Here is a 23,989-nt window from a genome sequence, read left to right as displayed (position 1 = left end):
TCACTGACCTTGCGGTCACAGGCAGCCTCTGGACCATTGGCTTATACCTAGTGGGAGTGGCGACGCCTAACGGCAGCGGCTCAACTACAGTCGTCTGTCTTTTTTTTATTTTTGTCTTGTTAAATGTATGTCTTGTTAGTTTTTAATATTTTTTTTTAGCTGTGTATATGTGGGGGGTGGTGGGGGGGCTGTGGGGGAAATCATTTTAAATCTCTTCCCTGTGCGGAGACCCGACTATTCCCTGTCGGGTCTCGGATGTCGTTGGGCCTAACATCGTGGAGCCGGCGGCGACCTCCGGCCGGGACTAATCTGAGGGCTCCAGTTGCAGAGCCTGCGGAACTGACATCGCAGAGCTGGCCAACTTCGGAGCGGGAAGAGCTGTGGTGGCGCGCGGCTGTGACCCAACTTTGGAGTTCGGAGGCACCGGCCGCAGACCCGGTGGACGGGAACATCGGGAGCTCATAGTCCCTGGTGGGAGACCTCTTTTCCGAGCTCCGCAACGGCGACTTCTCCCGCTGGAACCGCGGGTTTAAAGGACATGGAGCCGGGGCCTAGCATCGCCCCGCGTGGCTTAAACGGCCTCAGGACTTACCATCGCCCGCCGGGGGCTTTAACATCAGAGCCCCAGTTCACCTCGACACTGCAGTTGGACTGGACCACGGGAGAAGGAACAAAGGGTAGAGATAAAGACTTTGCCTTCCATCACAGTGAGGAGATGTTGGAGACTCACTGTGATGGATGTTTATGTAAACTGTGTTAAGTGTGGGTCTTGGATTGTTTTGTAATGTAAAAAACTGTAGAAATGATATTTAGTTCAAACCTAGGTTTGAATGACAATAAATAGCATTCTAGGTAGGAGGTGAACCAGGTTGTGGTCGGATCTTCCCAGTGGCGGAAGGGCTATGGAGCTGTACGCCTCTTTAACATTGACATACAGCAAGTCTAATGTTTTCATATCCCTGGTGGGACAGTCAACAAACTGAGTGAAAGTGGGTAGGGTAGCATCCAAAGTCACGTGGTTGAAGTCCCCTGAGTTAGCGATGAAATCACTTATAGAATCTGTACTCACATTTAACATCACATCCTGGTTCACCCTCACCTCTGTCAAAGACAAATCAAAGCTTTGCCGGATCATCAATCAAGCAAGCAAAATAACTGGCAAAACTCAAAATCAATTATCAGTACTTCACACCCAGGCAGTTAAAAGGAAAGCCAACCTCATTACACAGGATCCCACCCACCCCCTGCACAAGTCCTTCCAACTTCTGCCATCAGGCCGCCGATATAAAGTCCCCCTATCCAAGAAAAACATCCACAAAAACTCATACATACCCATTGCCATAAACAGCTTAAATTAAAAATGAACAAGGGACAAATTAACCCTGACGCACTGTCACTTTACACGTATCCACAACTTTTATCTTGTCTATTTTTACAGTTTCTAATCTTTATACTTGCTTTTAAGATCTATACACACTGTGTGTGCTCGCAGAAATCTGTGTTGTATGACTGCTTATCAGTACATTGTCCTGGTTGTATGTTGAGCCACGTCAAAGAAGATTTTCTGTTACGACAGACAATAAAGTTTTCTGAATCTGAATCTGAATCTGAAAGCACTCGGGTGTTGTGTCTGGAGTCTCGCGGTGACCGTGTGGATGACGTCATGCTCGCGTACCAGGTTGGAGGATGGAGGAATGTAAACAACCATCACAATGGGGTGTGAGAATTCCATGGGCATATAGTATGGACGGAGACCCACAGCCATCTGTACAATATCTGGGCTACACACACGCTCCTTAACCGTGACGTGACCAGGGTTGCACCATTTGTTGTTAACGAGAATAGCATGTCCTCCACCTTTACACTTGCCACTCTCTCTGCAGGCCCTATCCGCCCTGCAGTCTGAAAGCCGTCTACACTTGTGTTGAACTCAGGGATGTCCGCGTGGAGCCATGTCTCTGTGAAACACAGCACACTGCTCTCACGGTACTCCCTCTGGGCCCTTACTAGTGCAGCTAGCTCGTCCATCTTGTTAGGCTGCGATCTCACATTCCCCATGGTGATGGAAGGCAAGTATGGCTTGTGCCTCATTTTCTCCGCATGTCGTTTTACTCCCGCCCGGCATTCCCTGTATTTCCTCCTTAGTTCCTTGGAGATTTCTGATGTAACCCTGGCGAAGCCAGCCGGTCGTGGCGGTCGGAGCTCCAGCAGTTGATTCCTGGTGTAGACAACAAAGAGACCACCTCCTGGTTGTTGCAGTGCAGAGACAGAGACAGAGTGCAGAGGTGAAAGAGTATCTCCCCAAACGAGGAAAGAGATTAAAAGTTTCCCCCACCACAACATGGTGCAATCAACTAACTAACTAACCAGAAAAATACGAAACAAAATATGAATTAAATAAGTAAAAATAAAGGAAAAGACGACCGACTGTTGGCTGTCTGTCGTGTGCACAGCGCCAAACTAGAAACCGGTATAACTGCAGCAGAGCATAGTGTTATAATTAGCTCCTTCATCTTGCTAATATTGAGGGAGTGTTGATTGTTCTGTCATCGTATATCTAAGGTCTCTATCTTCTTCCTGTACTCCATCTCCAGATAGGCACACGTAACCTTCAGAGACATAAGGAACTGCAGATGCAGGAAAAGAGGAAAAAACAGACACAAAGTGTTGGAGTAATTTAGCGGGACAGGCAGCATCTCTAGTGAACATTGGATAGATGATGTTTCGAGAATGGTCTCAACCCAAAACATCACGTATCCATGTTCTTCAGAGACGTGGTCCACCATGGCACTATTTTTGATGCTGTCTGCAAACCTTCAGAGGAGTCAGGTTTACAGGCACTTCAAGAGAGTCAAGAGTCAAGAGTGTTTTATTGTCACATGTTTGGTGAGGTAGAGGTAAATGGAAATCTTGCTTGCAGCAGCATCACAGGGGCATAGACTCATATGACACACACAAACATAAATTATACACTTAGGAGCTGATTGTGAGCAAATTGGTCCCTGTTTTTGACAAACGTATACTCCAAATTCACTCAAAGTGCTTGAGTAACTCAGTGGGTCAGGCAGCATTCCTGGAGCAGGATAGATGATGGTTCAGGTCAGAACCCTTCTTCAGACTGATTGTGGTGGCGGAGGGGGAGAGGGAAGAAAGCTGGAAGTGTTGGGGCAGGACAAAGCCTGGCAAGTGGTAGATACAGGTGAAGGGAGGTGGGGGGGGGGGGGGGGGGGGGGGGGGGGTAATATGGAGACATTTGGACAAAGGCCAAAGATGACAATACATAAGGTGTCTGATAAGGTTCGAAGAGTTGTGAATTGTGAAGCCAGAGGAAGGAATATGTAAAAAACAAAGAACTGCAGATGCTGGTTAATACACAAAAGACACAACATGCTGGAGTAATCCAGTAGGTCAGGCAGCATCTCTGGAGAGAAACAGGTGACGTTTTGGGTCGGGACCGTTTTTCTGACCCAAAACGTCACCCATCCTTTTTCTCCAGATACTGTCTAACCCACTGAGTTACTCCAGACTTTTGTCTATTTTCGGTATATACCAACATCTGCAGTTCCTTTCTACACACGACGTTTAGAATATGTGTTTTATTTTTGTAAGCCAGTGCTGCAGTTCCTCGTTTCTCCTAAATGTCTTCATAGGGTTTCAGGTCTGAAACCACAAGTGATCTGAAAGTGTAAGAAGAAACTGCAGATGCTGTCACACAGATACACTGAAGGTAGACACAAAGTGCTGGACTAACTCAGTGAGACAGGCAGCATCTCTGGAGAGAAGGAATGGGTGACGTTTCGGGTCGAGGCCCTTCTTCAGTCTGAATGACTGAATTACTCCAGCTGAGTTACTCCAGTATTTTGTGTCTACCGAAAGTCTTTGGTTCGCATCAGCCGTTTAGGCCACGTTTAGTTGTCTTGTTGTGCCTCTCGTACAGCCAGCAGAGGGCAGAGCTTCTGTCCTTCCCCCATCCCCCAGTAACAAAAACACAACTCAGCTTTTCCGATGACTCGTTCAGTTTTATTTTTCAGCGAATCTCTTTTTCGGAAGATGTCAGGAGCTGCCTGCATGCTAAACTTTTTTTCCCCTTGTGTGCGCTGCTTCCCTTGACAGACCTCGAACAGATTAGAGTAAAAAAACTCGGCACAAAACTGCTGCTCCGATCATTATCTGAACCCAGGGCGCACACACACAAAATAAATGATTGCTTTCTGGTCGTTCACAAAGTGCTGGAGTAACTCAGCGGGTCAGATCCAGGGATGTGCAGAGATGCTGCCTGACCCTCTGAGTTACTCCAGCGCGTTGTGTCTCTATCTTTGTTATAAACCAGCATCTGTAATTCTTTGTTTCTACATACTGCTTTCTGGTTGCCATCAGCCACGGCTAGAACTTCTTGTTCCAACACGGTTGTACCACTCACACAAAATGCTGGAGTAACACAGCGGGTCAGACAGAATCTCTGGAGACCCGCCTTCAGGCTGGGTGTCAGGGGGAAGGGAAACTGGAGGTATAGACGGTGATGCAGAGAGATATCGAACAAATGAATGAAAGATATGCAAAAAAAAAGCAACGACACACTCACACAGAAAGTGACAACTGTTCGGAAAATCTAAACTGAAAACACGTGAGCTATAAGAAACCTCTACTTTTCCTTTAAAAAAAGTGCATTAGTTTATCCTCCACCTTCTGCACTATAGAATAGTGCAATCAGAAGATGGTGAAATGCAGGCCCGCTAAATGGGGGCTTCAAACTTGTTGCTGCCCCTGAAATATTTCCTTGCAGCTGTTAATTTTTCCGTCGTTTTCTAATAATACAAAGAAAAATCAGTGGGGGAAATCAAAGCCCAACGTTCAACTGAATACATTTTAATTCAGATTTTCAACCTTAAACACAAGCTACCCCTGAAATATTTCCTTAATTTCGTTAATTTTTCAGTAGTTTTCTTTTTTTTTTTAATTCATAAAATAAACCTATTTATTCAAAATTAGTTGGGGAATCAAAGCCCAGCTTTCAATTGGATGCATTTTAATTCTGATTTTTAAACTTAAACATAACCAGATATGAAGCAGAAAACACTACATCGAGCAGCAAACGACCTAAGCAAGGGGCAGGAGAGTGGAGTCAGTCTTATATGGTCCAACTGGGTTGTTCCTCCCAGAGTTAAGTTAATTCTGTCTTTCTGCACACGTATTGCCCCCTCCTCCCGCTGAATCCTGTTGAAATGAGTTGCTGACTCTAATCGCAGGATAGCTGGGGAGGAGGAGAAGGGGGGTTGGTAGTGAAAGAGTGGCTGAAAGGCTTGGCTACAACCCCAGTAACACAAAGCTCCGTTTGTTGCTGTGGCTTCGCAAATCCAGCCAGATTGAGTGGGGGAATCTGGCCGCTCACAACCAGACGCCTCAGCTGCCGACTCGCGTCCCTTCACAAAGGTAAGAGACCTCTAAACCACATATTTATTTTACTTACCTTCTAAATAAATGTTCCTAATATCCTCAGATCGTGGGAGGTGGTGAAGGTGGGAGAAAATACCACTCGCAGCCATTACATCTTGGCAGCTGAATTCATATTAATATTGCTCCTTCCAAAAAAAATTATATATTATTTTGCGATCTTCTAAAGGCTAAAAGCAATGATATTAATAATTTTCAGTTTGCAAATGGCTATTGATATAGCTATGTTATGCTTTAAACAACAGCTAATATTTGAGAGGCAATTAAAAATACTCTTTCATTTCAATTTGACCAATAATTTTTTGAAACACATAATATTTTATATTTCTGTAAATGTAGATGTCTAGGTAAATGGGTAGCTAGGTTTTAGACACCCGGACTGATTAAGTTTGACTATCAATTAACCCAGGGGTTTACCAGAGTGCTAAGATTATTCACCTTTAAAGGGTCTGTTTCTAATTAATGATATATAATTCAAAGTCTTTTGATAGATGGACAGATAAGGAGTTGTGTCTGGATCAATGGTGGGAATTCAATTCATTAATTGGCTTGATGTTAAAAAAAATATTTGGTGAAACACAGAGAAAGAAAAATTATTCTATTGTTGCCATGAGATTGGAAACCCCACCGCTCGTTGCATTTCTTTTGTGTCTACGGGCCAAGGAAAAGGCATCTAAATTGGCTAGAGGAAGCAGCAAACCGGAGGACTGGGAGAAATTTAGAACTCAACAGAGGAGGACAAAGGAGTTAATTAAGAGGGGGGGGGGGGGGGGAGAGCATGAAAGAAAGCGTGTAGGGAATATAGAAACTGACTCCAAAAGCTTCTTTAGATAAGTAAAAAGGAAAAGATTAGTGAAGACAAATGTAGGTCGCTTACAATAAGAGACAGGTGAATTTATACTGGGAACCAAGGAAATGGCAGATCAGTTAATAGACAATAGACAATAGGTGCAGGAGTAGGCCATTCAGCCCTTCGAGCCAGCACCGCCATTCAGTGTGATCATAGCTGATCATCCCCAACATGTACCCCGTACCTGCCTTCTCCCCACGTCCCCTGACTCCGCTATCTTTAAGAGCCCTATCTAGCTCTCTCTTGAAAGTATCCAGAGAATCAGCCTCCGCGGCCCTCTGAGGCAGAGTACTTTGGTTCTGTCCTCAATAAGGAAGACACAAACAATCTCCCAGAAATAGTAGGAGACCGAGGATCTAGTGGGAGCGAGGAACTGACGTGAATCCACATTAGTCAGGAAATGGTGTTATGTGAACTGTTGTGACTGAAGGCAGATAAATCCTCAGGGCCTGATGGTCTGCATCCCAGAGTACTCGTGGAGGTGGCCCTAGAAATCGTGGATGCATTGGTGATCATTTTCCAATGTTCTCTCAACTCTGGGTCAGTTCCTGTGGACTTGTAACTCCACTTTTTAAGAAAAGAAGGAGAGAGAAAACGGGGAATTATAGACCAGTTAGCCTTACATCGGTAGTGGTGAAGATGCTCGAGTTGATTATTAAAGATGTTATAGCAGCGCATTTGAAAAGCAGTGACAGGATCGGTCAGTCAGGATGGATTTATGAAGAGGAAATCTTCTGGAATTTTTTGACAATGTAACAAGTAGAATGAATAAGGGAGAGCCGGTGGATGTGATGTATCTGGACTTTCAAAAAGCTTTTGACAAGGTCCCACACAAGAGATTAGTGTGCAAAATTAGAGCACATGGTATTGGGGATAGGGTATTGACATGGATAGAGAACTGGTTGGCAGACAGGAAGCAAAGAGTAGGAATTAACTTGGCTTTTGCAGAATGGCAGGCAGTGACTAGTGGGGTGCCGCAAGGCTCGTTGCTGGGACCCCAGTTATTTATAATATATATTAACGATTTAGACGAGGGAATTAAATGTGACATCTCCTAGTTTGCAGATGACACAAAGCTGGGTGGCAGTGTGAGATGTGATAAGGATGCTATGAGGCTGCAGGGTGACTTGGATTGGTTGGGTGAGTGGGCAGATGCATTGCAGATGCAGTATAATGTGGATAAATGTGAGGTTATCCACTTTGGTGGCAAGAACAGGAAGGCAGATTATTATCTGAATGGTGTCAGATTAGGAAAAGGTGAGGTGCAACAAGACCTGGGTGTGCTTGTACATCAGTCACTGAAAGTAAACATGCAGGTAAGCATGCAGGTACAGCAGGCAGTCAAGAAAGATAATGGCCTTCATTGCAAGAGGATTTGAGTTTAGGAACAGGAGGTCCTACTGCAGTTGTACAGAGCACTGGTGAGACCGCACCTGGAGTATTGTGTGCAGTGTGGTCTCCTAATTTGAGGAAGGACATTATTGCTAATGAGGGAGTGCAGCGTAGGTTCCCCAGGTTAATTCCTGGGATGGCGAGACTGTAATATGATGAAAGAATGGGTCGACTGGGCTTGTATTCACTGGAATTTAGAAGGATGAGAGGGAATCTTATAGAAACATATAAAATTCTTAAAGGATTGGACAAGCTAGATACAGGAAAAATGTTCCCAATGTTGGGGGAGTCCAGAACCAGGGGCCACAGTTTAAGAATAAGGGGTCAGCCATTTAGGACTGAGGTGGAAAAAATTAGGAAACACTTCTTCACCCAGAGAGTTGTGAGTCTGTGGAATTCCCTGCAACAAGAAGGCAGTGGAGGCCAATTCACTGGATGTTTTCAAGAGAGAGTTAGTTTTAGCACTTAGGGCTAAAGGAATCAAGGGATATGGGGAAAAAGCAGGAACGGGGTACTGATTTTAGATGATCAGCCATGATCATATTGAGTGGCGGTGCTGGCTCGAAGGGCCGAATGGCCTACTCCTGCACCTATTTTTCTATGTTTTCTATGTTTTGTTTCTACGGATATGCCCGTCGGTGAAGGACTTTGTCTTGCTCTGCAGGCGGTGTGAAGAATGAAGAGATTCTTTGTTCTAATGCTTCTGAGCTTCTTGCTCACTGCCCAAGCCATGCCCTCCAACCGCATGTCGTGCTACAAAAAGATGCTGAGGGGTCGAAGCTGCCATAATATTCCCCAGGGGACTGATCACTTGCGCCCCATTGACCAGGGTCTGGCGGACCACTTCTGGGATGGAGATAGTTGCGAGGTGGTCTGCTATTGCAATTTTCGGGAGTTGCTCTGCTGCCCCAAGTAAGTCCGTTGGCTCGGCCGCCCACCGCGTCTTGCTCCGTGGAATCGTGCAGTGAACCTCCAGTGGATATATTTAAGGCAGAGATACTATAGATAGATTCTTGATTAGTGCGGGTGTCAGAGGTTATGGGGAGAAGGCAGGAGAATGGGGTTGATTGGGAGAGATAGATCAGCCATCATTGAATGGCAGAGTAGACCGGATGGGCCGAATGGCCTAATTCTTCTCCTATCAGTTATGATCTTACAGAGTGAAACAGCACGGAAACAGGCCCTTCGGCCCAGCTCGGCCGTGCAGACCAAGTTGCCCAACCAAACACATCCCCCTGGCCAATTTACCTTCCAGAGCAAGGGTTCCCAACCTGGGGTAGATTTACCCCCAGGGGTAAATTTCGCCTACCCAGGGGGTAAATTTGAACAAAATAATAATGTTAAAAACTGTATTTTAAAATTTCCCCTTTGTCGGTTGCTTTATTCTGGTAAAAGTGTAAACTCAAATTATTGAACAAATCAGGGTGGAGGTAAATTTACTTTCGAAAAGTTGCCAGGGGTAAATGGGACGAAAAAGGTTGGGAACCCCTGCTCCAGAGGGTGGTGAATCTGTGGAATTCATTGCCACAGACAGTGGTGGAGGCCAAGACATTGGGTATTTTTAAGGCAAAGATTAATAGGCTCTTGATTAGGAGGGGCGTTAAAGGTTGTGGAGAGAAGGCGGGAGAATGGGGTGAGAGGGGAAAATAGATCAGCCATGATTCAATGGGGGAGTAGACCCAATCGGCTGACTGACCCTATTCTGCCCCCATGTCTTATCGTCATATGGTCTAAACCATTCCTATCCATGGATCTGTCTTTTAAATGTCATAATTGTCTCTGCCTCTCCTGTTTCCTATGGCAGCTCGTTCGTTCCATGAGTGCATGAGAAAGTTGCCCCTCAGGCCCCTTTCAACTCTTTCCGTACTGTATCTCTAAAGTCTAAATTGATCCAGGGTTTCTGTGCACTCGCTATGCATGGACTCGAGATTTTCAGCATCATTGTAAATGTCCCTTCTACACTCGTAGTCACCGGTCAGAGATTCACACGTATCAACAACAAGTTTATTCATGGATAACCCCTTGAGATGGACAGTCATCTCGTTTTCGAGGGGGTCCAACATAAAACATACAGCACAAGACATAACATACATAAAGGCTCTCATTGACCCACCTACCCACACACCAATCCCATTGTATCAATTGTGTTGTTGCATTTCTTTCCGAGGTTTTGAGTGTAACCTTGAATCTCTTTCCCCGATTACAGTTTAAGTCACATTTAAGGATAAGGGGGAAATCTTTTAGGACCGAGATGAGGAAAACATTTTTCACACAGAGAGTGGTGAATCTCTGGAATTCTCTGCCACAGAAGGTAGTTGAGGCCAGTTCATTGGCTATATTTAAGAGGGAGTTAGATGTGGCCCTTGTGGCTAAAGGGATCAGGGGGTATGGAGAGAAGGCAGGTACAGGATACTGAGTTGGATGATCAGCTATGATCATATTGAATGGCGGTGCAGGCTCGAAGGGCCGAATGGCCTACTCCTGCACCTATTTTCTATGTTTCTATGATTAGCTGGTCATCGCCTCGTGACGGAGCTCCCAGTGTGACTACTTTAGGGAGGAGGGGGGGGGGGGGGAATATCAGACGCGAATTATGTGGCTGGCAAATGGTGTCAGGGGAATTTAACTAACACCTCGCTGCTAGCCTGGGAGTGGTTGCTTCATTTATCCTTCCAATGGATATGGAGGAATTTTTTTAAAGATAATTGCTGGCATCCTTCCTGAGGCTTGAGATCCTGCTGTAGGTAGTTCAGATCTTGGACGCATATAGGGTTCACCACTGCCCGTGAGTCTTGTGCCAGGCCTGAGGTCTGCAAACTCCTTTTCCTCAATTGAGACAGGACTGTGGCAATGGTAAATTTCACCACTGACGTGGCTCCCAAGATATGCAGGATATGAGATATCAGGACTCGAGGGCCTGAGCTAAAGGAAGAGGTTGAGTAGGCTTAGGACTCTGTTCCTTGGAGCACAGGAGGACAAGAGGTGATCTTAGAGTTGTGTACAATACCATGAGAAGGATAGGTTGGGTGGACTCTTGCCCAGAGTTGGGGAATCAAGAACCAGAGGGCACACTGTAGGTCTAAGGTGAAGGGTGAAAGATTTAATAGGAAATTGAGGGGTAACATTTTCACACAAAGGGTGGTGGGTGTATGGAATGAGCTGCCGGAGGAGGTAGTTGATGCACATACTATCAGCAACATTAGGAAACATTTAGACAGGTGCATGGATAGGACAGGTTTAGAGGGATACGGGCCAAACGTGGGTAGGTGGGACGAGTGTAGATGAGACATGTTGACTGGCGTGGGCAAGTTGGGCCGAAGGGCCTGTTTCAACGCTGTAAGACTCTGTGACTCACATTTTTAGGTTGGCTTAGCAATTGGTAAGCTGAGCATATTGTGAAAGAAAGTTGGACTCAACATGACAGAACATAGAACAGGACAGCACAAGAACGTGTCCTTCTGCCCATAATGTCTGCGCCAAACATGATGCCAAGATAAATGAATCTCATCTTCCTGAACGTGATCAGATCCCTCTGTATCCAAGAGTCTGTAAAAAAAATCCTTCCAAATACAACTATCATAATTGTCTCCACCCACGACCCAGGCACTCACCACCCTCTGTGTAAAAAAACTTGGCCCAAACATCTTCTTTAAACTTTGTCCTTCTTACCTGATAGCTACACCTTCTTGTCTGTGACATTTCCACCCTGAGAAACAGGTTCTGACTGTCTACTCTATCTATGCCGCTCATAATTTTATATTATTCTATCAGGAACCTTCTTAACCTCCGGCGTTCCAGAAAAAACAATCCAAGTTTGTCTAACCACTCCTTGTAGCTAATACCCATCATCCAGGCAAACCTTTTCAGCACCCTCACAAAGCCGCCACATCCTTCCTGTAATGGGGTGACCAAAACTGCACGCAATACTCCAAATATGGCCTATCCAACCTCTGATAGTGACATCAAGACTTCCTGACTCTTATATTCAATGCCCCAACCACTGAAGGCAAGCATATAACTTGCTTTCTTTACCCACGCTATTTACTGTGCTGCCACTTTAAGGAAGTTATGGACTTGGACCCTAAGATCCCTTTGTAATCAAATCTATGATGACACAGTGGATGGCACAGCGTCCTTACAACACCAGAGATCCGGGTTCAATCCTGACCACGGGTGCTATCTGCACGGAGTTCGCACGTTCCCCTGTGACCAAGTGGGTTTTCTCCAGGTGCTCCAGTTTCCACCCACATTTTAAAGACGACCAGGTTTGTGGGTTAATTGGCTTCTATAAATTGCCCCTAGTGTGTTGGATGTAAAACTGAGATAACAACAAACTAGTGTTTCCAGCTGTGTCTCTAAACTAAGAGAGAACATTGTTTAGTTACACCCACAGCGAGGATGGCGAGGAGTGTGCTGGAACCCATGCAGAGATATAATTGTTTCCCTCATGGATTATCATCTTATGTGCCTCGCCATCATACATTGTTTGACAGTCCCTCAGATGAAGACCCTTGAGGATGTTTTGACACACAAAGAGTGGTGTGTAACTGAAGATTGCTGGGCAGCGTCCACGTGAGGTTTAATGACGATTCCCTCCCTTTGGAACACAGAGGTACATCGTTGTCCAAGTTTGGACAGGGGATATGCCTACATCCAGCACACTGTGTTCATTCATGGCATTAAAAGCTACTTGCTTTTGGGGTGAGTAATGTTTTGCCTGTAATGTTTTGTTCCCGTGATGGATGGCTCTTGATTGGACTATCTTTCAGAAAACCAGCAATAAATGTAATTAATAAAAGAAAATCTTTTAAATAAAGACAAAATCCGGTACTGGCTACAGGTTACAATTTGTTAGCCAATAAAACAGAGAAAAATGAGTCTGTTTTATGTGATGGCAAGTGTACAAGAAGTAAAACAATTCTCCTAATTTTTACATATATATATTTTTTAAAGGGCTATGTGATTTAAATTAAGTTCACACCCCTTCATTAATTAAACTGATTCAGTTATTTTCACAGAAATTCATAGTGTGGTTGAATCTTCTCCCTCGTACACCCCTTTGGCATTGTCATTGAATGGCTTCTATAGGATGCCACTAAACTGGCCATTCAGCCCAGTCTATCCATGCTATCATTTCTGCTTCATCTGAGCCTCCTCCCATTTTTCCCTTGTCTATCTCTATCAGTGGGCGGCACATTGGCACAGCGGTAGAATTGCTGCTTCAAAGCGCCAGAGACCCAGGTTCGATCCTGACGATGGGTGCTGTCTGCATGGAGTTTGTACGTCCTCCCTGTGATCGCGTGGGTTTTCCCCGGGTTTCCTCCCATATTCCAAAAGGCATCCACGTTTGTAGGCTAATTGGCTTATGTAAATTGTCCCTAGTGTGTAGGATAGAACTAATGCATGGACGATCATTGGTTGGCGTGGACTTGGTGGGCTGAAGGACTGTTTCCATGCTGTATCTCTAAAATAATATAAAAACCAAAATAAACTAAATTACTAAACTAAACTGTGTGACACTTGATTCCTTTACTGTTCCCGCCTGCTCCTAAATGTATTCTATTATACATCAGCCACTTCCTCTGGTGACCAGTTTTATATTCTCACAGCTTTTTGGGTTTATAATTAAAGTAGAAAATTCTTCTCATTTTATTATTGGATGTTGCTATTTGCACATTCAAAAATTGATCCATTAAAAGAAAACTTAGATGCTCACAACAAACTTCCTGTCACATGGTTGGGAACATAGTGCCTGTTCTCTGCCCTTGAGCTAATGTAGATTATCTTTTCAATTTAACTTAGTCCTCTTCCCAGCTCATTGCTCAAATGTTTATCTTTCCATATATACATAAAGTCATATATAAATTACTGAGCAACAACAAATTAAATTCTAAAAAGGCACTAAGTGCTAGAGTAACTCAGTGGGTAAGTTAGCATCTCTGGAGAACATGGATAGGTACGTTTCGGGTCAGGACCCTACTTCAGGTTGATTGTGGAGATGGGGGTTTGGGGAGTTGGGAAGAAGAAAGCTAGAAGAGAAGTGGGACAGAACAAAGTCAGGCAGGTAATAGATTGATACTGGTGAGGGGGGAGTTTTTTTTGATAGGTAGATGGTTGCACAAAGGTTAAGGGTGAAAAGACAGAAGGTGCGAGACGAAAAGTTTGAAGAGTTGCGAATTGTGAAGCTAGAGGAAGGAATGTAGGTGGAGGGGAGAAATAGGTGTGTGTCCAGGTGTGGCACAGGGGAGGAAGCGTGGATCTGGGGAAGAAGGGAGGAGTAGGTGGGATTTGTAGTTATGCAAAATTGGAGAATTCAATGTTCAGACTATTGGGTTGTAAACTACCCAAGCAGAATATGAGGTGCTGTTCCTCCATTTTGTGTGTTGCCTTGCTCTGGCAATGGAGGAAGCCCAGGTCAGAAAGGTCAGCGTGGGAATGGGAAGAGGAGTTAAAATGGTGAGCAACTGGGAGATCCTGGTGGTCTTGGCAGAGCGAGCCTAGTTTAGAAGGAACTGCAGATGCTGGAAAATCGAAGGTACACCAAAATGCTGGAGAAACTCAGCGGGTGCAGCAGCATCTATGGAGTGAAGGAAATAGGTAACGTTTCGGGCCGAAACCCTTCTGAAGATGGATGCTGCTGCACCCGCTGAGTTTCTCCAGCATTTTTGTGAGCCCAGTTTAGAGATAGTTTTGGAGATGCGGTGCGGAAACAAGCCCTTTGTCCCACCGAGTCCGCTCCGACCAGCAATTCCCGCACAGTAACGCACATAGATGTCGCTGAGTTACTCCAGCACAAATACTTTAAGGTTCCCCATCCCCATGAACATAGGTGGAGCCATGTATTCAGGTTTGAAGACTGAAACCTAGTGCAAAAGATTATTTGCTAGTTTTAACTGGCTCCCTTCAATGAGCAACACCGTGCATTAGAACAACTCCTGGTCCACACCACTGATCTACTCTCTGCCAGTCACATTCATCAATGTTTTAATGTGATCTTAGAAGAAACTGAAAACATATAATGGCTTTTCATGTGACCCTGCCAACCTTGTTGTGTTTCAGGGACATTTTCTTTGGACCAAAAATTTCTTTTGTGATTCCTTGCAACTAACAAAACAAGGAGATTCAACGGCAGCAAGAAAACTGATGACCATCTGGAATCAGGTGGAGGAATAACTGCATCCCAGTATACATGTGTACAATATAATTAATGCCACACAATATAATGGATAGAAACTTAATTATTTTCTATGTCTGTTGACTTCATTTATACAACGTAAACAAATATATACACATTCTTATGGATGTTTATTTCAGTTAATCGTACAAATCTTCATCTACCTTTTATGACAAATTATTGGACACATCAGTCGTATTTTAAAAGTATAATTTTTCACTAAAAACCTCAATGCCCTTAAAAGACTGATCTTCATCTACATCTCATTCATTATGATAATAATGAATTATATGGAATTCAGAAATTTACAGGACAGATGGTCATTTGGTCCATCATGTCCTTACTAGCCCAAAAAGGTACATGGGCTATTTCCAGCTAACAGAATGTAGAAGAGTGCAGCACATGAGCAGGCACCTTCGGCCCACAATGTCCATGCTGAACATGATGCCAAGTTACATTGATCTCCTCCTCCTGTATGTGCCCCATATCTCCTCCATTCCCATCTTAGACCACCTCTTTGTAAGTCACAATTTTTCAAATGGAAGGGTTGCTGAGAGAGGATTACATGGCTCGCCTCCCTTCGACTTGCTAAAGTTCAAACCAAAAGCCGCACTGAGGGCGGCTTTGTGATGCAGCTGGTAAAGCTGCCGCCTCACGTCGCCAGAGACCTGGGTTCGATCCTGACTACGGGTGCTGGCTATACAGAGTTTGTATGTTCGCCCCGTGACCGCGTGGGTTATCTCCGGGTGCTCGTGTTTTCTCCCATATTCCAGAGATGGACAGGTTTGTAGGTTAATTGGCTTCTGTAAATAAGCAATCAAGGAGGGAGGGGGGGGGGGGGGGAACCAGGGGTGGCGTCGGCAGGTCCGTCCGCTCTAACCAAAATCCATTATAAAGGGGCCCATTAAAACAAGGGCTTACTATATTTGTACATCAGTATTACCACATTCTAATGTTGTACACTATTATTAATGTCAGCTAATGTACTTATTTTAATGTAATCTTTCAAGTAACCTATACATTCTGATATTAAAATGTTTTAAATGCAGCCTTTAAGCATAACAGATGCCATTTACCATCAAAAGCTAAACATTTTCTTACTATATAATAGGTTTGGTATTGTAATGGTTTTATGATTTAATAAAATTTCTGAATACATTTCAATTATTGTGTTTAATTTACTGCACGAGCAATCAACTCCAGTTGGTCTATTTCCTACATGGATGCATATTAGGGCCAAGAAACAAAAAAACAATGGCTACTGCTCCCAAGGCTCTGAAGTAGGTGAAGAACTATGGTGAATACAAGGCATGGAATGCATTGAAAGCCTTTCAGAAATAGCGCAGAACATGCAAGAATTTATTTTAAAACACAAAAGATGGTGGGTATATGGAATGAGCTGCTGGAGGAGGTAGTTGAGACAGCTACTATCGTAATATTTAAGAAACATTTGGACGGGTACATGGATAGGAAAGGTTGAGAGATATATGGTCCAAATGCAGGCAGTTAGGGCTAGCGTTGATGGGATATGGTGGTCGGTGTGGGCAAGTTGGACTACAGGGGTCTGTTTCCACGCTGTATGACTATGAAATACTCAACAGGTCAGGCAGCACCCACAGAAAGGGAAACACAATTAATGGCAAACTAGGGAAATGAAGACACAAGGAACTGCAGATGCTAAGTTCTTGAGCAAAACACAAAGTGCTGGAGGAACTCAGCGGGTTAAGCAGCATCTGGTGGTGGGGGGGGGGGGAGATCAGGCAACGGTTCTAGTCTTTAGTTTAGTTTAGAGATATAGTGCAGAGAATGACACTTGGCCCACCGAGTGTGCACCGATCAGCAATCACCCCGTGCACTAACACTGTCCTTCCACAATAGGGACAACTTTTTTACAACTTACCAAAGTCAATTAACCAATAAGCCAACACGCTGTCACAAAAACCAACATTGTCACAGGGAGAATGTACAAACTCTGTACAGACAGCACATGTAGTCGTGATAATCCTATGCTCAATACCCTGAGCAAATGCTTGCTTCATCACCCTGTCTACCTGTGGCGCCACTTTCATGCAACCACGTGCTGCCCTGTCCCACTGAGTCGGGACCTTTACTCGGACCGCTAGAGAACTTGGAGATGAAAGTGGCAAAAAAACAAGGGGAGAGGCAATACGAAGGTCAATGATGGGCTAAAGGGCAGGAGAGATGTGAAATCATTAGTGGTATTGGAGTTGACGAGAGAGGATGCTGAAGACCAGGGATTACTGAAGGTTAATGTTGGGGGAAGACGTAAATGAGATGAATTGAATCTGAATTTACTAGGTGGGGAAAAGGAAAAGAACGCTGCAAGTACACGTTAGAAGTCGGGAATGGTGGATTTTTCTGAAGTTGTTCGTATCGCAATAAAGTCAGTGCTATTAATAATAAAGCTGCACAAAATATGGAGGCAAAAGGACCATAAAAGTGCATCTCTTCCTTAGTTTTATTATAACTTCTAACAGATTTTCTGTCTCAAGGCTTACGTATCCAGTTTACTTTTCCCCATCATTATTGCTGCATTTCATTGCTATCTAACGTGTTTGGCAGTATAGATTCAATCAGCTCCTATCTGAGGTCGGGTCATGTGAAAGGTGTCACCTACACTTTATGCAGCAATCCACCTTGAAGAACATTAATCGGCAAGAGGTACAGAAGTGTGAAAACGCACACCTCCAGATTCAGTGACAGTTTCTTTCCAGCTGTGATCAGGCAACTGATTCATTCTATCAACTAGAGAGTGGTCTCGAGCTACTATGTACCTCATTGGAGACCCTGGACTATCTCTAATCAGACCTGACTTGACTATCTTGCACTAAGTGTTATTCCCTTTATCATGTATATGTACACTGTGGGGTGGCCTGATTGTAATCACGTACTGACTTTCCACTGACTGGTTAGCATGCAACAAAAGCTTTTCACTGTACCTCAGTACATATGACAATAAACCAAACCAATGCAGTCGCAGTCGCCGTCTCCAAAAGGCTGGCAGTATCATCAAGGACCCACACCATCCTGGCCACACACTCATCTCCCTGCTACCTTCAGGTAGAAGGTACAGGAGCCTGAAGACTGCAACAACCAGGTTCAGGAATAGCTACTTCCTCACAGCCATCAGGCTATTAAACCTGGCCCGGACAAAACTCTGATTATTATTAACCCATTTTCTGTTATTTGCACTTTATCAGTTTATTTATCATGTGTGTATATATTTATATCATGGCATATGGACACACTTATCTGTTTTGTAGTAAATGCCTACTATGTTCTGTGTGCTTAAGCAAAGCAAGAATTTCATTGTCCTATACAGGGACACATGACAATAAACTCACTTGAACTTGAACAATGTGCCAGCCTAGACTACATGTTCAAGCATTGGTGCTAAGTGAACTGGGGATGTTCAACACACAAGCAACCACTTGGCTAAGATCACAGAAAATGACTCATTTCACTGCATTTGGCTTTGAAAAAGCACTACGCAAGAATCTAAAAGGTAAAAAGGGATAGTCAATCACATAGTCACGCAAGGATGCTCAGACTCTGTGAGAAAGTTTAGCTTGTCTTTCTGTTCCAAACTGCTAATGTGTGACCTCTACTGGAAATGGAGAGGACTGTTTCATGCTCTTGGAAGCTGGATGATCAACATAAAACAGGATGATTATTAAAGAACGATTTGGGATTGAAGAGAGAGAAACCTTCAAGTTAGTGTTGGATTCAATGTGCATGAATATTTCTTGGTTTGCAACAACCATAACTTGGTCTTTAGACCGGAGAACAGTCTTTATTCTTTTTCTATCAAAATGGTTAGCTGCACAATTATATTGATTTAATTTTGACACAACAGAATTAAATGTGCAAAGATTTATCTACTGTATAGAACCAAGCTGTGCACCAATTTCCTTTTGTTTCAAGCTAACTTGTTGAGGCCTCAGTCAACTTTTACTAGATAGTTCCAAATGTTAATAAGCAGAACAATGGGGTATAGTTTGTACTGTATTCCTGATAACATGTTGATAGTAGATACAAAGTACTGGAGTAACTCAGCGGGTCAACGTGGACATTTCGGGTCTGGCAGGTTCAAGTGGAGCACAGGGAGGTGGGAAGGGAGGAGAGAAAGAAGAGGGGTGGGTGGGTGGGGATTAAATGGGGGAAAGAAGGGAGAGGGGAAGGGTTATGTAGCGACCTAAAATTGAGGAATTCAATGTTCGTGCCATTGGCAGACACAAAGCGCTGGAGTAACTCAGCAAGTCAGGCAGCATCTCTGGAGAAAAAGGATGAGTGACGTTTCGGGTCGGGACCTTTCTTCAGACTGAAAGTAGGGGGTGGGGAAGGTAAAGAGCTAATCAGTCCCCGCCCCCCCCCCCCTTCACTCTCCCCTCCCTCCACTTTCAGTCTGAAGAAGGGTCCCAACCAGAAACGTCACCCATCCTTTTTCTCCAGAGATGCTGCCTGACCCGCTGAGCTACTCCAGCACTTAAGACTTCATAGATACAGTGCGGAAACAGACCCTTTGGCCCACCAAGTCCCCACCGACCAGCGAACACCCTGCACACTAACACTATTATACACAGTACGAACAATTTATAATTTTACCAAAGCCGACAAACCTGTATGTCTATGGCGTGTGTGAGGTAACCGGAGCACCCGGAGAAAATCCACATTGTCACAGGGAGAAAGTGCAAACTCTGTACAGACAGCACCCGCAATCAGGATCGAAGGCAGTAACTCTACCGCTGGGCCAATATGCTGCCCCCGCCACTTTATGTCGATTTTTGATATAAACCAGCATCTGCAGTTCTTCAGACCATTGGGTTGTAAGCTACCCTAGGGGGAATATGTCTGACTTGTACTAGTAACATATTAATAGCACAAGGCAGGAAAACCTGGACAAATTTCCCCCAGAGGATCCAATGTTTGCTTTAGTACCCTTGGCTTAAAACTCCAGCTCAGCAGAAAGTAGGACCCACACTTGCAATGTCGACCTCTGAGCCTTAGCTCTTGGCAGCAATAACCTTACTTCAACTTTCAACAGCCAAATTCTTCAATCTAGGAAGCACACCATAAAATTTCACAGCTGGAGTAAATAGAAAAAAAATGTTCATAAATTCTACAAGCAATCTGACTCGTACAAGACATTAATTTACAGATTTAATTCAAAATAATCATTACTCATACCTCTCACTGTGCAGACTGAAGCTCTTACAAATTAAGTTTACAGTACATGTCGTGTTTTGGACAGTCACCTTTTCCACGCTCAAGTAACTTTAAGTAACAAGTTATCTTTCCTAACACCGTTCAAGTAATTAACCTGCCCATTAGGTTGGGCACAGAGTTAACAGCAACTATGGGTGGAGACAACTTGATTGTCTTAAGAAAAAGACAAAGTGCTGAAGTAACTCAGCAGGTCAGGCAGCATCTCTGGAGAACATGGATATGTGACGTTTCGGATCGGGAATCTGCTTCAATCCTCGTGTCTCACACCTTATTTTCCCCATCACCGGCCTTTGTCAAACCACCAGTATTTTGGCATCCTTGGTTCTGGAGCCTTTCTGGATTATCTGTTTTGCCGGCCCAACAGAGGTCACGGTCTCCACGAGGAGCGTAACGGTACCGGAGCGGTCCGCCCAGGCCACAGAGGGGCTGAGACATCGGCCCGCAAAGTTGGCATCGGAAGTCAGTTATGTGAACGGATCTGCCGGCTCCAGCTGGGCTGGGGTTCCAGAGCCCCGGCCGCAGGGGGCAAATTCGACCTGCAGATCGGCGCTGAAGTTCCGATGAGGTTGAGATCGGCCACCTCACCCGCACCACATTTTCAAGGGGGTCTTCGGGGGGTGGAGGAGATTTCAAGTGCGCTCTGGTAATTTTGTCCGTATTAAAGGTGAGCCGGACCACCAGTTGCTGGAATATGGTGTTGGACCTGTACCATATTTACACATCTGTTGTGCAGCTGCAAGTAAGAATTTCATTGTTACATTTCGGGACATATGAATGACAATAATATTCTGGCATCCTCTCTTGACTAGCACATAGATGTATTTCAAGAGAGGCAAAAAAGTTGCTACAATTCATCTTAGAGGAAGCCAGACGTAGACACATTGCTGGAGTAACTCAACAGGTCAGGCAGCATCACTAGACGGCATGGTGGCGCAGCGGTAGAGTTGCTGCCTCACAGCGCCAGAGACGCAGGTTCGATCCAGACTATGGGTGGAAGATTGCAAACTTCACGTGGTCCACCCTGTTTCGACCAATGCAATCAACCCGACGTGCACAAACTTACAAACAGGTCTACCTGTGAACTATATTTAGGCTGTGCACGCCATACGCAAGAAGAATAGAATGCCTTTTATTGTCAAAAGTTTGAACAAAATTTTGTTCCCTGCAGTCATAACAGCAAAAAAACAAAACACACAATGAACACAGTTTCACACAAACATCCATCATAGTGAATCTCCAACACCTCCTCACTGTGATGGAAGGCAAAAGTCTTATCTCTTCCATGTTCTTCTCCCGCAGTCAGGCAGTCACTCAGCTGCGTTGAGGTGATTGAGGCTCTTGATGTTAAAGCCCCCAGCGGGCGATGGCAAGTCCCACGGCCGATTAAGCCCCACTGGGCGGTGAAAATTCCCTGCGACAGGCCGATTCAAACCCCACGATTCGGGGCGGGTGAAGTTGCTGTTGTGGGACCTCCAGAAAATCGGTCGCCTACCAGGGACCTGCAAGCTCCTGATGTTAACGTTCACAGGGCCTGCGGCCGAAGCCTCTGAAGCTCCGAATTCGGGTCGCAGCCACAGTGCCACCACAGTCTCCGAAGTCAGGCAGCTCCGTGATGGTAAGTCCGCAGGCTCTGCGACCGGAGCCATCAGATCGATTCCAGTTGGAGGCCGCCAGCTCCACGATGTTAGGCCCCGACGAAACGGAGACACGACAAGGAAAAGGTCGCGTCCCCGTTCAAGGAAGAGATTTAAAAAGTTTCCCCCCACCCTCCACATACACACAACTAAAAATAAACCAAAAACATACCCCATACAAGACAAAAAAGACAAAAAGAAAATAGACAGACAGACTGCATGCGAGCCGCAGCTGCTTAGGCAGCGCCACCACAGAAGATCCCGGCTCTGTCTGTACGGAGTTTTCAAAAGGTCAAAGGTCATTTATTGGTCACATACACCTAGGTGTAGTGAAATGCTTCTTGCCAATGCAGCACATAAAGAAAGAATACAGACATAACATTAATAAGAGATTTAAACATAAAAAACATCCCCCCACAATGGCTCCCACCATGAGAGAAGGCACAAAGTCCAGTCCCCAACCCCAGTTCACCCATAGTCGAGCCAATTGAGGCCTCCACAGTTGCCTCTACGGAGGCCCGATGTTCCTGGCCGTTCTCGCCGGGTGATGTTGCTCCGGCGTCGGGAGAATCCTCACAGCGGCTTGGGACACCTGGAACGGCCGCTTCCGTACTGGAGGCCGCGGCTTCCAAAGCCAACAAGGCCGCGCCGGTTGGAGCTCCACTACTGGCGATCTCGTCGCGAGATCCCAGGCTCCCGGTGTACAGTTCGGCGCCGCCGCCCGCAGCTGGTCGCTCCTCAGACTCGCAGCTCCACGATGTTGTTCCCGGCGGTCTCAGCTCACCGGAGCTCCAGCGCGGCGACCCAGGCAAGGCATCGCCCGCTCCGCGATAGCGCTCCAGCGCTGTGCCGCTGCCGAAGCCGAGGTTCTGGCGGTCCCCGACAGGAAACGCCGCTCCAGGCCCGCTGGTAGGCCGCAAGGACGGGTCGAAACTGCAACCCGGAGAAAAGCTGCCTCTCCGACCAGGTAGGGACCCTGAAAGGTAGTTTCCCCCTTCCCCCCCCCCATCCCCCACACAAAAAAGTCTAGAACTCCAGAAACAAAAACACTTTAACTAACTCAAAATAAAAAAAAGATGAAAAGACAGACAGCTGCTGGCTGGGCAGCCGCGCACTGGTCAGCGCCCCCTGTTGATCTACAAAGTTTTACTTTTATAGGGCGGCACGGTGGCGCAGCGGTAGAGTTGCTGTCTTACAGCGAATGCAGCGCCGGAGACCCGGGTTCGATCCCGACTACGGGTGTTGTCTGTACGGTGGGCCTCGCTGTATCTCTAAACTAAACTAAAAAGGCTGGGAACCCAGGTTTGTTTCTCAGAGTATCTGAGTTATGATCAGCTAATAAGGCCATATCAACTGGCCTGTCAACACTAGTAACCTTGGTTCACTAGTTTGGTTTAATTTAGGGATACAACATGAAAACATGCCCTATGGCCCACCGAGTCCACGCCAACCATCAACCCGTTGACACTCCTTCTATGTTATCCCACTTTCTTATAGTCTCCCGACTATTTACAGAGGCCAGTTAACCTACAAACTTGCACGCCTTTGGGATGTAGGAGGATACGGGAGCACCTGGAGGAAACCCACAGGGTTGCAGAGAGAACGTGCAAACTCTATACAGACGCCACCCGAGGTCAGGATCAGAGCCGGGTCTCTGGCGCGGTGGCAGCAGCTCTACCAGCTGCTCCACCACTCTGCCACCTACTCCCAAAATGAATCAATGCCTTGAGAGGGACTCTTTTCTTAGCCTATTTTCAAAATGTTCCAAGAATATTCACTTGAAATTTGTAATAGAGTTGACGATCCTGGGTAAATAATGTTGTCTCTCATGTCATACATAAGGCACGTATTCAGACTGCGTGCACCACTATAAGGTAAATACACGTTGCAGCTCATTCTCCATTTGCACCAATATTATTTTCTTATGTACCATAGAAAGCACCTTATGCATCACAGCATGGTTTGAGCGCAACTTAATCCAAGACCGCAAGAAAGTGTAGAGAATTGTGGACGCAGCCCAGACCATCACACAAACCAACCTCACTTCCATTGACTCCAATTACTCTTTACCCTACCTTGGCAAGGCCACCAGCATAATCAAGGACGAGTCTCACCCCAGTCTCTCCCATCAGGCATGAAGTACAGAAGTGTGAAAACACACACCTCCAGATTCAGGAACAGTTTCTTCCCAGCTGTTATCAGGTAACTGAGCCAACCTATCACCAACTAGAGAGTGGTCCT

At 45.3% G+C, this 23,989-nt stretch overlaps 1 protein-coding gene across 1 annotated transcript; it reads left to right on the top strand.

Moving 5' to 3' along the window:
* Positions 1 to 5,164: 5,164 nt before the first annotated feature.
* scrg1 (stimulator of chondrogenesis 1) lies at positions 5,165 to 14,985 on the top strand. The gene is made up of 3 exons (XM_033018318.1): positions 5,165 to 5,430; positions 8,358 to 8,605; positions 14,753 to 14,985. The coding sequence occupies exons 2-3, from the start codon at positions 8,370 to 8,372 to the stop codon at positions 14,799 to 14,801; spliced, it is 285 nt and encodes a 94-aa protein (XP_032874209.1). The 5' UTR covers positions 5,165 to 5,430; positions 8,358 to 8,369; the 3' UTR covers positions 14,802 to 14,985.
* The last annotated feature ends 9,004 nt before the right edge of the window (positions 14,986 to 23,989 follow it).

This window comes from Amblyraja radiata, chromosome 3, assembly GCF_010909765.2.
Source record: "Amblyraja radiata isolate CabotCenter1 chromosome 3, sAmbRad1.1.pri, whole genome shotgun sequence".
Taxonomy (NCBI): Eukaryota; Metazoa; Chordata; class Chondrichthyes; order Rajiformes; family Rajidae; genus Amblyraja; species Amblyraja radiata.
The sequence above is the reverse complement of the archived record's forward strand: the minus strand, read 5'-3'. Positions and strand labels throughout refer to the sequence as shown.